The 15,076-nt window shown below is 42.0% G+C and overlaps 2 protein-coding genes across 4 annotated transcripts in view; one reads left to right on the forward strand and one right to left on the reverse strand.

Annotated features, from left to right (window-relative positions):
• ect2 (epithelial cell transforming 2) overlaps positions 1 to 15,076 on the forward strand; it is a 305,416-nt gene that overhangs the window by 94,805 nt on the left and 195,535 nt on the right. The window lies entirely within an intron of this gene.
• On the reverse strand, positions 389 to 14,938 carry b4galt6 (UDP-Gal:betaGlcNAc beta 1,4- galactosyltransferase, polypeptide 6). Of its 3 annotated transcripts, none has more exons than XM_079351268.1 (9): positions 14,704 to 14,937; positions 7,616 to 7,732; positions 6,504 to 6,617; positions 3,872 to 3,996; positions 3,642 to 3,758; positions 3,066 to 3,253; positions 2,842 to 2,964; positions 2,470 to 2,571; positions 389 to 723 (listed from the first exon to the last, which is right to left on the reverse strand). In XM_079351268.1, exons 2-9 carry the CDS (start codon positions 7,713 to 7,715, stop codon positions 576 to 578), a joined length of 1,017 nt encoding a protein of 338 aa, XP_079207394.1. In that variant the 5' UTR covers positions 7,716 to 7,732; positions 14,704 to 14,937; the 3' UTR covers positions 389 to 575. The 3 variants fall into 3 exon arrangements, with proteins under 3 accessions (XP_079207394.1, XP_079207392.1, XP_079207393.1); XM_079351266.1 differs by having other exon boundaries at positions 14,113 to 14,936; XM_079351267.1 differs by lacking the exon at positions 7,616 to 7,732 and having other exon boundaries at positions 14,113 to 14,938.

A 15,076-nucleotide genomic window follows, 5' to 3' on the forward strand; every position in this document is an offset into this window, starting at 1 on the left:
CACCCACATCCCTCCTTTTTTGAGGAAACGCTGCGGCCTGACAAAATGATATGTATAAAACTAAACGAGAGCAAAACGTGAGACAAGATCTCATGTGTTGGCTTGTAAGGTGACGGTGATACAGCGGAAGTGAAGCAGTGCGGAGCCGAGCAGAGGGAGCTGTGGTTCTGCCACATTAAGGCTTTGCAGTAAACATCAGAGCTGAGATGCTGCTGCCCCCCCCTCCCCAAATTAAAAAAAAACAACTAATACCGAGACTCATGTCTTGTCGATAAGCCGGCACGGACAGAAAGACATGCAGCGACTCACTCACCCAACACACACACGCACTCACAGTTTACCGACACACACAATCAACAGATCACTTTGAGAGACTTGCCACCGCCTCTTCAGGTTTTCTGTTTGTTTTCTTTTTTATTCCCCTCTCCACCACTACACCGCCACTCCGCTCTGGAGCGGCTCAACGGGCCCCTGAGAGGCAAGGCCAGAGGGGAGCTGGGTGAGCTGGGGCTGTGGACCAAGGGTTGGGTAGGGGTGTTGGCTGGGGGGTGGGGGGGAGGTTAGTGAGGGGCAGTTCAGTAGTCTGCAATAGGCGCAAGCTCGGGATAAAGGTCCACTGTGATGTTCTTGTAGAGGCTGCTGAGGGAGATCTGGGGGCTGTAGTGAAGGTTATTGAGGCCGTCCAAGTGTTGCCGCTCTTTGGAATACCTCAGGAGTTTATACCTACAAGACACACACATTCCTGACGTCAGTATTCATCAACTTCACCTGCACTTCTCCTTCCCTCCAGCAGGGGATGTTAAGCAACAAGGCAGAGGTGACATTAAACCCTCTCCTGATATTAACATTCAGTCACAATGTGTACTTAAGGTACTTCTTATTTGCTATCTCCTCTGGCCTCGGCCGAACTGGAAGTACTTCCAGACCCACCAAGGATCGTCCCAAAGCTCTTACTGAAACAAGGAGAGAGGATCGAGGAGAGAGGAGGGAGATGAAAAGGAGCCATGACTGAGGAGACAAGAACTAACTTCACAAACTTCTTTTCATTGTCAGACACCCCCCCCCCCCCCCCCCCCCCCCCCCCCCCCTCTTCTTGTATATATTATATGATTGGACGCTGCAGCGGATCAGACTTCTCAACATGAGCGGAGTTTAATACAGGAGAAAAGACAGACATTAAAAAAGCGGGCTAAACGGACTGTTGGACATTAAACAGAATATAAACATCTGTGAGTGTGTAAAGAGTAGTCTGTGATGAGCTGGGATTAAAGTGTCTGACGAAGATTAACAACCAAAAATTAAGTTCTATAACTTCTATAAAATCAATACATAAGAGTGTAGGCCCATCACTCCCAACATTTGAACACTTCATATTTACAGTTTTGATTTACTGTTTGACATGAATCAGAAAACTAAAGATCTTTGATGAAGAGGGAGTCTGTCAGTCACAAACACTTACATTCACAGTCCTTTACCTTCTAAAAGTTTCTATCATTTAGATCCTAATAAATTATGTTCAGTATTCCTTAGACATGTTTAACTAAGATTATCATTATCAAGACTATCATTGTCGTATTATAAGTCAAATCTAATACAAATAATGAACAGACGAAATAGGGAGAACTCAATATGAGATCTGTTTGTCAGTAGAAATTGTCCTTTTGGTTTGAAGCAGACTGCAGGTTGTTCTTCAGGTGTTTGTTATCAGGTAAAGAGACTAAAAACTGTCACTGTGTGTGTTTGATTAGAAATAATACAGTGGTTATTTGTGTGAACATAAACAGCTGTTAAAGCTGACTGACAGTTTGTGATCAGCTGATATCATCCTCAAAACAGATGTCGCTTAACATGGTGCTTTTGAGGAAAAGACGTCTCACGTGTCTTAAAACTGATTTCCTTGTTCCTCTCTTTCTCTGTTGCATCTCTGGTAGGCGGGACTAAGACCCAAGTGGAGGAGACAACTTGGAGGACACTCGATGCAATTCAGGGAAGTGAGAAGCACCCCGAGTATTCAATAGTGTTTGAGTTTTGTCTTCACACTTTCCCCTCCTGGTTGTTTAAATGTCGGTCTAGTTTTTGTAGTTTGTCCGACTACGTCACTACCAGTCTACATTTTTTTGGGCCGATTTGACACATTGGTGTTGACCATAAGGAGCTGCTTATCTACGGTGGCTAGGAAGTGCAAAACAAAATGAAAAGACCAATGTTAATTTGTATCAAGCTTTGCAAAAGTGTTTCTCACTTGTTTTTTGCACTACCCAGACACCATAGTTATCAGTATAAGCTCTTTGTGAATCATATCGTGTATCCCTAGGTATACATGTCATTTTTATTTTAATTACACTCCTGCAGAAATAGTTTAATGGTTATCAATTTTTTGTGGATGATCAAAATTCATATGAATGGTTTTTTCATATTTTTTCTTTATTCAAACTGAAGACATTTGGGGGTCTGTGCCGGTTGTCTTACCTCCCAAGGAACTGCACCTCTCCTCTGTGGTGGTGAGGAATAGACTTGTATTTTCCGATCTCTCCCTCTGGTCGTGTGACATTCAGACCTACATAGTGAACCCTGAAGAGAAGCCATTACACGTTACAGTTTACTGCATTCAACCAATATGAGCATGAGCATGCTAGCCTTATTGAGACGCTTCACATTTAACATTTCTCCTCTACTATGATCTTTATGCTAAAATAAAGAACGGTTTTTGATCTTCAGATGAATATTCTTACATTAACATCAGTCCTGGGTGATCTGATACCCAGCCTTCTTGAAATGTGGGAACGCACATCAATGTATCCTGAAAAGGTCTGAATACTTTTTGAAAGTTCCTGAACTAACCTGTTCCACAAGTCATCATCTTCTCCTCCCCAGCCCCAGAATGCATTGGGAAAGCCATTGATCTTACGAAACTGCTCCACAGTGAGTCCACTCACACCACCGAAGAACTCAATGTATGGAAGGCTGCAATAGACGACAAACACCGTGATCATTGATAATATTACCTAGTACCGATAGCCTAAGTCTGAAAGATGATACTCTCCACACTTTCATCGTGAACGTACATGTACATGTATTTGTCCAGCTTGGCAGCAAAGTGGCGTGGCATCTGACCACAGCCGTAGTAGTTTCGATCGTTCTCGGGGATGTGGTCAACATCATGGAAGATCAAGCAGTCCCAGTCCAGGTCCTTCATGGCCTCGAGAAACCCCACATTAAACAGCATTGCTCTGTTGAAGGGCTGGCTCCCGCTCTAAACATAAAACACACATGCACGCGTGCACGCGCACACACACACACACACACACAAACCGAGTCAATGCATGCTGCAAAGAGTGAAAAAGAAAAGGAGTCAAGGTTCAAAGGTGACATATTCTCCTTCTTATCTTATTTAAATAAGTCTCAGAGCTCCCCAAAACATGTGTGTGAAGTTTCTTGTTCTAAATCCACTCTGATCAGGCCTATAAATCCCTTTACTTCAACCCTGCTCAGAACAGGCTGTGTTTGTCGACCACGCACCTCTCTAGAAGGGCTTGGGTGGCTCGGACTTTCTCGCTCCATTTAAGCGGGCAGAACCCCCCCCCCCCCCCCCACACACACACACACACACACCCCCAGACAGACAGAGACAGAGACAGTACCTGTTCTATGACATAAAAGGCAAACTGCAGCCGCTGTCTCTGCAGCATGGGGATGAGGTGCTGGAAGAGGATGGGGAGATGTTCGTGGCGGTTTCTAAATGGGATCAAGATGGCCACCTGCAGCACAAGCAACAAAATAAATTAAAAAAACAGAAAGAAAACCAATATTCTGTTGTTTATCTGTATGCAGCGGGATTTGAAATGAGTGGCATTGAAATGCTTCCACCCACCTTCCAGCGAGGTCTGCAGTCCTTTGGTTTCCAGTGGCCTCCGAACTCAATGTCAAAAAATGTGGAGAACTTGACTTCTTTCTCTTCGATGGGGATCTCGGTCATGTTGACTTCCATAAGGCCCTCTGAGGAGGGGTCAGCAAAACAAAAGAGCGACGTCAAAAAAACCACAGGAAAGCATAGGACTGTTTCACTTACATAGATAACAGAATGTCAGGCTCAATAACACACTCTCAGATTCAACACCCACCGGAGCACCGCAGTTCTTTTAACTCTATATACTAATGATAGCTGCCTCGCACCTCATTTCCTTTTTACATTTAATGAAGACATGTTGTCTGAGGACATGGACCCCTCATTATGTTTCACTGAGGAACATACTTTTGTTCAAGGGTGTGATGCTAACTACCTTATTGTAAATGTAATTTAAATAGAGGAGATGCAGTGTGCATCAATGTGCAGGTGCAAAGAATCATCCAGGAAGAAAACAATCAACCAGGTCAGCTCCTACAGGTATCTTGGTATACATCAAGATAACCTGTTTAACTGGAACACCCATGTTATTCGTTTGTGTTCTTGTTTACAGCAAAGACTGTCTTCTTATGTAGACTCAGGGTGTTTGCTGTTGACGATAACTTTATGTTTGGACAGTATTCTTAGACACATGATGTCAGTGTGGTTAAGGCAGTCCCTGATCAAACCCAAGATTTCTCGTCTGGTGCAGACTGCCATGAAGGTGATGGGGAGGACCAATAACCTCTCCCTACAGCCAATATATGAGCAGAGTCCCCCGATGTAAACAGAACCCACTGTGTGTGTTGTACAATAGCATCATGGTGTTCCTGTACTTTTATATATTTTCCTATCTTTGTTATTGTGTCTCTCATGCTGTGGTTTTGCAGATCTTGTGCAATATGAGTCGTGTTGTATTGCATTGATGTGAGTCGCTTTGTTTACGTGTGGATGTGGTTTTCAATTTTTTTAGCCATTGATTCTGAAGGAAGCAGCTAAATGTTGGTAACGTATCGTAGGGTCCAAACGAATCCAGACCATTCAGGCCCAGAATCTAAAGTTAGGAGGACATACTGGCTGCTACAGAAAAGCCAGTACTTCAACAGAACATGTATCCTTAGTGTCTGATCAGAGAGTAAAGTCAGTTCATCATTTAATTTAGCAGAAATCTTACAGATTGCTCCTTAAACTTCTCTACCAAAAGAGACTTGTCTTGCAGGGCACGTTGCGTGGGGTTCTGTGTGAGAGCACATGAGCAGTATTGAACCTAGTGTATGGGAAGGAATGATCCATAATGGATCTGGTTACCACCATGGATCTTATGACATAACCCACCCTTGATCAATGTTTCAGTCGGAAAGACAATATTGTTGAAGATCATGTGCACAGCAGTGACCGGTGACACTATGGGTGCAAGTCTGTTAGTCGAATAAAACTAACAATTAGATATTTTACAGACATGATATCAAACCATATGTTCACATGTGTGAAAGTAAAAAGTGAATTGTTACTTGTGTAAATGTGTACTAAAGTAGGACTGACTAATGAGTAAGGTAGCAGCCGGAGCGCCGGGTGTGTTGCAAAGGATCATGGTTGGTATGTGTCACAGGTTCAGCAGAATAATGCAAAGGAAAGGTCAGAACCAGCTCCGTGCACGTGAGGGAGATGAAAGCTGCTTCAACAAAAGGATTACTTAAAAAATTCATTTCTGCACAGAGGATGGACTTGAGGTCTTTAAATCTCAGGAATGTAAAGTATAATGTCTGCTTTTTCCTTTTTTCAACTGTTGTTATGTCGGGTTAGAAAATGCTTTAATCCGTCAAGAATACAAAATTGAATCTCAGTTCTCAAAGGAAGAGTGAAGCCCAAGTATAGAACCAACACAAAGTAAAACCTCCGCTCTCCTCCAGCCACACACCTCCAACCAATCTCCACTCACAAAGAAGTTTAGCACAAGCAGCGGACAAAATTGTCCCTTGCCTCGAACTGCTATTGCCTGTGGCCTGGGTTGTTGTATTAGCAGGCTAATGTTAGCACACTTTAGTTAGTTTGTAGCTTTGGCTTTGAGCTCCTACTCGTTACAGTAGGGTATCTTTTCTGCTCAGTCTTTGACTTTAATTTTGAAGACTTTCAATCAGTCCAGCACGCCATAACTTGTATTTAGTGAACAATATGCAACTTTTTTCTTTGCATGAAACATTTTAAGGTAATGAGGGAGGAAAGTTGCTGCCTGCCTCGTCTGTGTGGCTACAGTTTCCATCCCATGAACTTGTAAGTTTCAATGAAAAGGCGATTTTTAATTTTTTTTTTTAAAAATATTTCTGGTCACGTTCAGTGTGTGATGGTCAGTGCTGCACTCTCCATAAAGATAGCACCATTGTCAGCACTTAAACTGGTAACCTTTTGGATGAAATAAATAAGTATTAAAAGTGCATCCTATCCACCAGATTTTATGCTATGTGAAGTTGGCCTTAATACATTTTTTTCTTTAACTAGCAGTTACTTTGCACACATCTTATTTGAATAAGAAGAGAGCAAAAAGAGTTGGCCAGATTTACACACACATTTGACTTTCAATCAAATGTGGGAGCAGAATGCCGTGTGGGACTCATCGACTCACTCATAGAAGGTAATCGCTCTGGACAGGGGAGGTTCTGGGCGTAGGTGAAGTTCTCAGGGAGGTATGTCGTTGGCTGGACCAGGTACTCACTGGAGTTACTGCCATCAGGATAGTCTGCAGAGAGAAAATAAAGCTAACATCAGGCCTAGCAGCAGGACATGATGCTACTTGAAAAAGCTTGATGCTGCTCAGTTCACGGACCCAACGGCTGTCAATACGAGTCAAGTTCCATGAAGAAGAAGAAGATTTACTTTACTGATCCCTGAAGGGAAATTAATCTGAGTTTGCACTCCGAGTGAGTGAGCTGCCCCGTCAGTTGTTAATAAACATTTTCACATGTTTTCAATTTGGAAGTCAAGCTATTGGAATGTATGGAAAATATACAGGAAAGTTAATGAGTAATACAAGAATTACTAAAAAAGTATCTTAACATTCACAAAACATCTTTTTCCCAACATGTGAGGGCACCTAATGCTATCCCTGCTTTCAGAGTCATTGTTCCCACTTCACGGCCATCATGTGCATCTTCCACATCAACTGTGGGATTGAAGCTGAACTTTTCCAACCTATACATGAGATTATCAGTGTTTCAGTATTGTTACATATCCAAAAGTAAAGTGGTCTGAAGTTAATGTGATGAAGAGCTGAAAGACACTTGCTTACTAATGGTTCAGCTAATGGTTGTAATCCTATTAATAATAATTTATAATTATTCTCATAAGGGGAAATTTGGTTTACATTGTGTTTATTGGACATGAACACACACGTAGGCCGAACTCCACACTCACGCACAAACAGGATCCTAGTCACATGCATTAATAGGGAGGTCTCAGAGTGAGGGGGCTGCCCACAGCAACGCTCCAGAGCAGTTTTAGGATTCGGTGCCTTACTCAAGGGTACCTCAGCAGTGCTTAGGAAGTGTACTGTCACCTCTCCAGCTACCAAACCAATTTCCAGACTTGGTCCATGCCGGGACTTGAACCGGCAACCCTCCAGTACTCAACCCAAGTCCCTACAGACTGAGCTACTGCTTCCCCAGAAGTATAAGTTTAGGTTCATGTAGGTCATGCAGGCCACAATGACATTTCTAAAAAAATGTGTGTAAAACTTACCCGTTCCGTTGAGGGTGTTGTTTTTGTTAGTGTATAATCGGATCATTTGGCCGATGGTCCTCACATTGTCCCTCAACATGATGCCCTGAGCCTGCACCATGAAGAAGTATGTGTTGGCTGGAAGAAAGATGAAGGAGAAAAAGTTCAATGACAGGACATAGGGGGATGTGGAACCAGAGTTCAGCATTTAACAGTGTCATCACACCATTCCTGACATTATTCTAAACACTGGCATCCCCCACGGATGCGTTCTCGCTCCACTTTTTTCTTATGTGTGCTTAATTTAAGCAGACAAGACATGGGGTGGTGTGTTATCTAAAATAATTAAACAGCTTGCATGGAAGAGGTGGAGACATGTGAATGGTTCAGGACAACTATAGCATTACAGCAGATCCTTAACAGTCGTACATTAGATTTTAAAAGCAAGTTCATAAAAAAATATATAATTTTTTTTAATATTTTCTAAGTTTGAGAGGTCATACAATTGTATTGGCACTTTTTCTTTGCTCTCATGTTTGTGAGTCAACAACAAAAAGTCAAAATAAAACAAAAATAAATGAAAAATCGCAAACTATTATAACCATGACAATGAGAACCAGATCTGTTGAGTCCACACTCAAATTTGGAGCAAATATGTTATTGATCCTCCTTTTTGTGTGAAATAAAAACAAGTTGTGTTTTTGATTTTAATTAAGTGTGCATCGACTGTCACGGACAAAGATTCACACAGAACCATAAAGTTTTTGTCATTATCAGTGACACAACATTAGTATGCTGTCTTTCCTTTTTTGAAGTAAACGGCCCTGTCGGAAGAACAAATAAAATTCATGGAGAAAGTGTCAAAGAACTAAGATAAATGTGGTTCATCAGCAAGTCTGTGAACGGATAAACTGTGTTATGGGATGATAGAAGTCTTAGGCCCGAAATATGCTCAACGTTAGATACGTAGCCGACAACGCAGGATACGCACTTGTGTACCTGGCGTTTGTGGTCGCACCAAAATGTGCGAGGTACAACTACGCGTCCGCAAGTTGCAGTATCATCAGTCCCGCTAGAGGCGCTCGTGGGCTTAACATATACAGTCGCTGGTTTCTATGGTTTCCCCGGACGTTTGGCGGTTGACGTGCATATAGGAGGCGGTTTTTTAAAAATGACGGAACAGGACACTATGTTTGAGGAGCGTTTGATGGATATGGTTCGTGATTATAACCATCTTTATGATATCCGTTTCCGGACCACACAAACGGTAGACAAACCGAGCTCTATTTGGCTGCCTGCCCCCTACAGGAGGCCTCCGGTAAGAAGCGTATGTTACGTTTGGACTTTGCGAGTGACAATCAGAACGTGTACGTGTCCGTTTGGTACTAACGTTGAGCATATTTCGGGCCTTATCACAAAGTATCTGTGCAGCCTTGTTAGAGCCTGAAATGTTATAAAACTATGGAATAAAAACCCAAAATGTAAAAAGTGGTCGATGAGCCAAAACGTAATAACTTTTCACCCAAAAGGTAACAAGTTGTTACATCCTTTTGGGCAAAAAGTTGAGTTTTGGGCTCAGCATTTTCTTACATAATCGACCACTTATTACATTTTGGGTTTTATTACATTGTTTTGGGTTGTTGTTACATTCCGGGCTCTAACAAGCCTTCTCACTGGCAATCTGTATTGGGCCCTAGCATGCTTCAATCCTGAAGTCCATTTCATTTGACCAGTGTTACTGCTCCGTTCCGTGCTCACACCCGGTACATTTGTGTCACACGGGTACACAACGCTGACAGCGATCATTATGGAGAAATCCAGAGTTTAATGACGGTGTCTGACATGACTCAAAATAATTCACCAGGTACGGTGAATTACTGTCACGCTCACTTCGTTCTTTGATGTGCAGACGCGACTTGACTTCGTCCTTTCTGCTTTTGCTTTTCTTGAGGCAGCCTTTTTGAAAAGATAAATATTCCCCTCATTACCTACTCCCTTACATAGACATGTATCAGTACTCTAGCTGTAAAGCACATAGTGCTTGAACAGTGTCATTTGTCACAGTGTAGAAAGAACTACCAATGCATGAAATGACCATCCTTCATTCTCAGGTTGATGTTGAAGCAAATAAGTCAGCTACATACAACAGTCTACAAACTTCTTTAGCCTTGTTACAAGCTAACAAACGGAGAGAAGCAGCCACAGACATACGGTATTTATACCTCATATACTCGGGCTGTGCATAGAAAAAAAATCGACATGGCAAAATATCATGTGTTCCTTGCACAGACACATCGCTGCAGATGTCACAGAATGGACGGCTGCAGGGCTGTGATGACAGTTGACCTGTGGTCTGTTCACAATAACACCTTAGACAGAGCTCTGGGATTCAAATGTTTGAATGCACTTCTCAGATATCTGAGGACCTGAACTGAAGTAAGTGAAGTTTTAGGATCCTTAAAATACCTCTGCTGGTATTCTCAACTACAAAGAACAGCTGTAGAAGTAGGACATAGTCTTTATTCAAAGAAGTGTTGGGGGGGGGGGGGGGGGGGAGAATACTCATCCCTATCATATATCCTATGTATTGTATGTTTTGCACATCTAACATATTTACTCCTGACACAATAACTTAGGAGTGTGCCATATCATTAACTAATTGCATTTTTATTGTGTATTACTTTTGTTTTACACTGTGCTTCTTTGCTTGTACAGCACTTTGGTCAACCAAAGTTGTTTTAAATGTGCTATAGAAATAAACTTTGACTGAATGATTACAGATAATGTCTTCTTTGTTGTTTTAACGATGTTTGACGTGACAATATTGATGATGTCACTCAGTTTGCGAGAGAGTTGGAACAGCTTCCCTGCATATGATCAAGAGCACACACACAATGCCCAAGCATTACAACAAGCCAAGGTGACGTTAAAGAGGACATTATCCCCTTCTCCACCTTTTCAAACGGTCTAAATGAAATACCTGTGCTGTGGTCAAAATATAACATGAGTCAATCATTTTATGAGGTTTGGGACCCTGTAGAAACCTTCTCACTCAGAAAGCTGAAACTGAACAGTTTAAGTCATTTTTAAACTATTTATTTTATCTGGCTTTTACCTCGAGTTGAGTGTTTTATCCCAACAGCAGTGTCCACTACAACCTTTACTACTGTTTAGCATTTGAACTTATTTTCTTTTATGTTTTTTATGATGTATGGATGAAATGTATTTTACTAAACTTAATGTGCAGCACTTTGGTCTGCCTTGGCTGATATAAATGTCCTATATAAATAAATTTGACTTGACTAAAATTGGCAGACCTGCAAAAAAAGTGCTCTCGTCTGGGGTGGAGATACAAGGGTAGGGGATTTTTTTTTTTTTTTAAACCACAATCCAAATTATTAAGTCTCAAGTTGAGAAATTTTGAAGTTGAGCATTTTTCTTTATTTTGAATGCTGTAAACGTCAATTTTTCATACTATGTCCCTTTTAAAAATGAGTGATCAAACAGCGCTAGCAGACAATAAACAAAGACCACCAGCCTCACAATCAATGACATCAGAGTTTCTACTCATGGCTCAGGTTCACTCGCAGGGAGGTGGTACAGCTTCAATGGAAGTTACCTAAAAGACACATCTGCAGACTAGTGGTGTGCAAATGTGATATAACGATCTTTGAACATGTTGACGATCTGCCAAAGCAGAGAGATAATAGAACTGGGATAATATGTTTATTCTAATATGCTGCAGTTTTTGCTCTTACATAGACGCGTGTCCCTTCCTCTTTTTCTCCGCAGTGGAACTGGATCACTGCTGAATATGAAACTTGAGAGTTAATCTATAGAAACAACTCAAGCCCGATTATATGCAACTGTTTTCATACTTTTCCAAACCGACACGGCGTAAGCAAAACTTAACTTATCCACAGAGTTTACATCCCTTTCCACTTGAAGCTCACTTGTTGTGATAACGGAACCTCAAGCAACTAGGCTACATACGTTGAAACGGAGGGAGATGATCATGCAGTGAGGTCCAGACCTTGGTCGTCATTCTTTCAACAGTAGATCCACAAAGCCGAGTTTGAAATGCACTTTAATCCTGTAGGCCATTTTGAAATGTTTACTCAACTCTCCACGGTTTGACCTCAATACTTGCTCCGGTGATGTTAGTGTTTTTTTTAATGACTCCAAAATAAGTAAAAGGGGACATATAATCTTTTTAAACCTTTTCAAACAGTCCCCTGTGGTCTAAATCAAACATCTGTGAGGAGATACCAGGAGAGGGGAGGTTTTTTTTTTTTTTACTAGAATCCAACATGTGATGTCACAAACTGAGAACATTTGAAACGGAGCGCATTTCTCTGTGTGGTAAGACTAAGGCAGATCAAAACAAAAGGACTGGATGGATTTAGTTCAACATTTATTGGGTCAATAGATACTCAGGTTACCCTAATATATGTTCAAAAACACTGTGGAAGTGAATTTTCATTATATGCCCCCTTTAATGACTAAGACCTGTTCTTGTTTTTATGAATGACTAATATTATTAACAAAATCGAATAAACTATTAGAAGGTTTTGTATTGGTCTTTACTCCAAACAGCGCAGTCATCACGTTGGACTGTTTGGTACATCTCCACTCTAGGGATGTGGTTTGGGCAGGTAAAAAAAAACAAAAAACGCTTAATGTCAAGTTCAACCTTTAAAAGCCAACGTAAAATGACTAAATGTGCCTTTGTGTTTCTTTCTTTGAAAATGTTGGGTGTCTGCTGTGATCAAAAGCTTGAAGCATTTTTGCTGTATTGCCCTAGCAGCTTAAATAAAAATGCCAACACAAACTATACTACACAAACTATCGATACAGCTGAAAAGACCTGAGGTCCCGCCATGTAACAGTTTTTAGATAGACACAAACCCATCTCGTCTTGCCAACCTTTTTACTTTATCAACGGTTTTGCTGCTAGACCTCAGGCTATCTTAATTCTTGAGTGAAATTTCCCAGAACTGTCATTCCTCCCGAGCATGACTAGCACTGACTGCCAGTAAAAGCCTGCACTAAGAGCATATAATTCCTGTCGGCACACAGCCACTTCCTCCAGCATGTGATCAGAAGAGAAAAGATCCAGTTAAACTTCACATGAACAACAGCTAGAGATACCACACCAACAAAACTGGGGCCTGTCAGCACGAGTGTAGCAGTGCCTAAAGGAGTGGGTATACTCCTCATTTTGACCCCAAATGTTTGCTTTCAAGTATCCCGGTCAGGACAGGATCAATCGTAAACAGCGAAATAGAAAAACACTATTCTACATTTAGTCGGTGTATTAACCACTTAGAGACCAAAAGGGAAGGGTCACGGCTTCACCATCCTAAAACTAAAATGCAGCATACTACTGAATATTGTCAGTCAATCAGTGTGTACCCTTTGGAGACTGAAAATTAAGTGGTTATACTGTATATTCTTCACTCGAGACATGGAGGATGTAGGCAACGACAGCCACACTTTCTTTCTCAATATCATGCAGCAACTATAAGACACAGCAGTGTACTCAAAAACCCAGGCTGTATTTCACTGTACATCTGGTATAGGAACTGGGCAATTGGAAACTGGTCCAACCGATATGGGATGTTTAGGGCCAATATCCATATTATGGAGAGAGGAAACGCTCATACTGATATATTGGCTGATATTTCAACATCATTCTGTACAGGTAGGTAGATATACACATTAAACTCTTGTGGAAAACGTATATGAAGACATGAGAGTCACTGCACATGTACGAGCATTGACACTTTGTAATCCATACAGCACACTTTTATGGTGAACACAAATTAAATGCATTTTGACTGGCAAATTAAGGAGTAATATCGGTACATGTCTGCGATAAAGTTAACGGCGATAGCATCGGCATTGCAGGGGATCAACCAGGCTCTATTTTTTACCCATCAAATTATTTTGTTAGAATATGTAAGAATAACTCAGAATTGCATATATCTGCCATACGGCATTTAAAGGCTGACGTCTAAACCAACACGACAAAAATGAAAATGTGTCCTGAAATCACATAAACTGGAAACCTTTGGGTTGCTGAGTTGTGGTTCATTTAGACCCTGTGATTAGTAGCAGTGTAAGTCAAAACCCTAGTCATGGGTTGGCTCAGCCTGCCTGTGTTGATGCTGGGAATCCCCGAAATTAACATTAGCACTTCATTCATTCACAAGCCAGGTATCAAACTCAAAATGATTCGCGTACTACCTGTATATCCAATAAAAAAAGGAACGCATTTTATCAGCATATAAACTCCTTGGCTATCAAGAGGAGGTTGTATGGTGTTTAACATCGAGAGCTCAGTGGGCACCATCACGCCTCGGGGGGACCTTTAAGCTGCGGGCTAGTTAGCTCACTGTGTTAGCATTAGCATCATGGGCTGTGACAGCAGCTGGAGCTTAGCGAGATGCAGGAGATAATCCAGCACATAATCACATTAACTGATGCTGTGAGTAGTTTACAGTGAAATCACTGACCTATCCCGGGGGCCACGTAGATGAAGTAGAGACAAGTGGTGGACATAGAGAAGAAGAAGATGAAGGCCAGAAACGATCGGTTGGACATTCGCAGCAGCCGCCTCCAGTTCACCATTTTGGCTTAGGCCTGCTTCTCTTCCTCCGATATGAATCCCATAAAATACTCCGTGGAGTTAAAAACGTCCTCAAGTTGACAGAAAAAGGGATGTCAAATGTGTAGTCATGGAAACCCCTGCAGCAGCATCAAAGCCCAGAGAAGGCTAACACTAGCGGTGCTACCTGGCCTGCTTCCCCCCCTGCCAAGAAATTTCCAGATGGAAAAAGCAGGCCTGTAACGTTAATATCAGGCAACCGAGACCCTCGTGGAGCACCGCCGGTCGTGCATATTGAAGGCGTCACTCTGCGGACCAGGAGCGCTGTAGCATCTCTTGTATATTAAGGATACTCGTGGTAGCCTCCCATGGTTACAGCGTCTCCAGCGAGGTTTTTATCGTGAAGGTGGGTCATTGAAAGGGGGCAGGACCGCCCTGCCGTCTCCCACACACAAGTCTACTCTTGGCCGGTGTGATGTTTCCAAAACAGTCCGCTCACTTTATCAGCAAACCGCCAACACCCCGGGGGTCCGCTCATGCCACCACCGAGGGTCTCAACGCCGGTTCCACGCTCTTTAGATAGTCAGCACACATACGAGCGGAATGAGATATGTCAGAAAAAAACTCAATTAAACTGATATGAAATCCGCCTCCTTTTCATTTTCTGCTGGCACTGCAGCGCCAGTTTCCGGTTGGGGTTAACGTCACCCGTCCCCCGTGTTGTCATGGAAACCCTTGTGCGCGGTGGTGCGGTGGCTCTACGTGTAGCGTTTTATTGACTTTTTTTCAAAATCTTTTAGCAGCCTTGATCAACCATAAACTATTTTACAGAGACAAAACTAAACACCTGAAAGAAAATCTGTGAAAACTGC

Source organism: Symphodus melops (assembly GCF_947650265.1).
Source record: "Symphodus melops genome assembly, chromosome: 8".
Classification (NCBI taxonomy): Eukaryota; Metazoa; Chordata; class Actinopteri; order Labriformes; family Labridae; genus Symphodus; species Symphodus melops.

Coding starts and splice junctions, on each gene's coding strand:
- b4galt6 (XM_079351266.1), bottom strand. CDS start 14,227: ATGGTGAACTGGAGGCGGCTGCTGCGAATGTCCAACCGATCGTTTCTG. Junction 6,618..7,615: donor CAACACCCTCAACGGAACGG/GTAAGTTTTACA, acceptor TTCTCTCTGCAG/ACTATCCTGATGGCAGTAAC. Junction 2,572..2,841: donor GATGATGACTTGTGGAACAG/GTTAGTTCAGGA, acceptor GCTTCTCTTCAG/GGTTCACTATGTAGGTCTGA.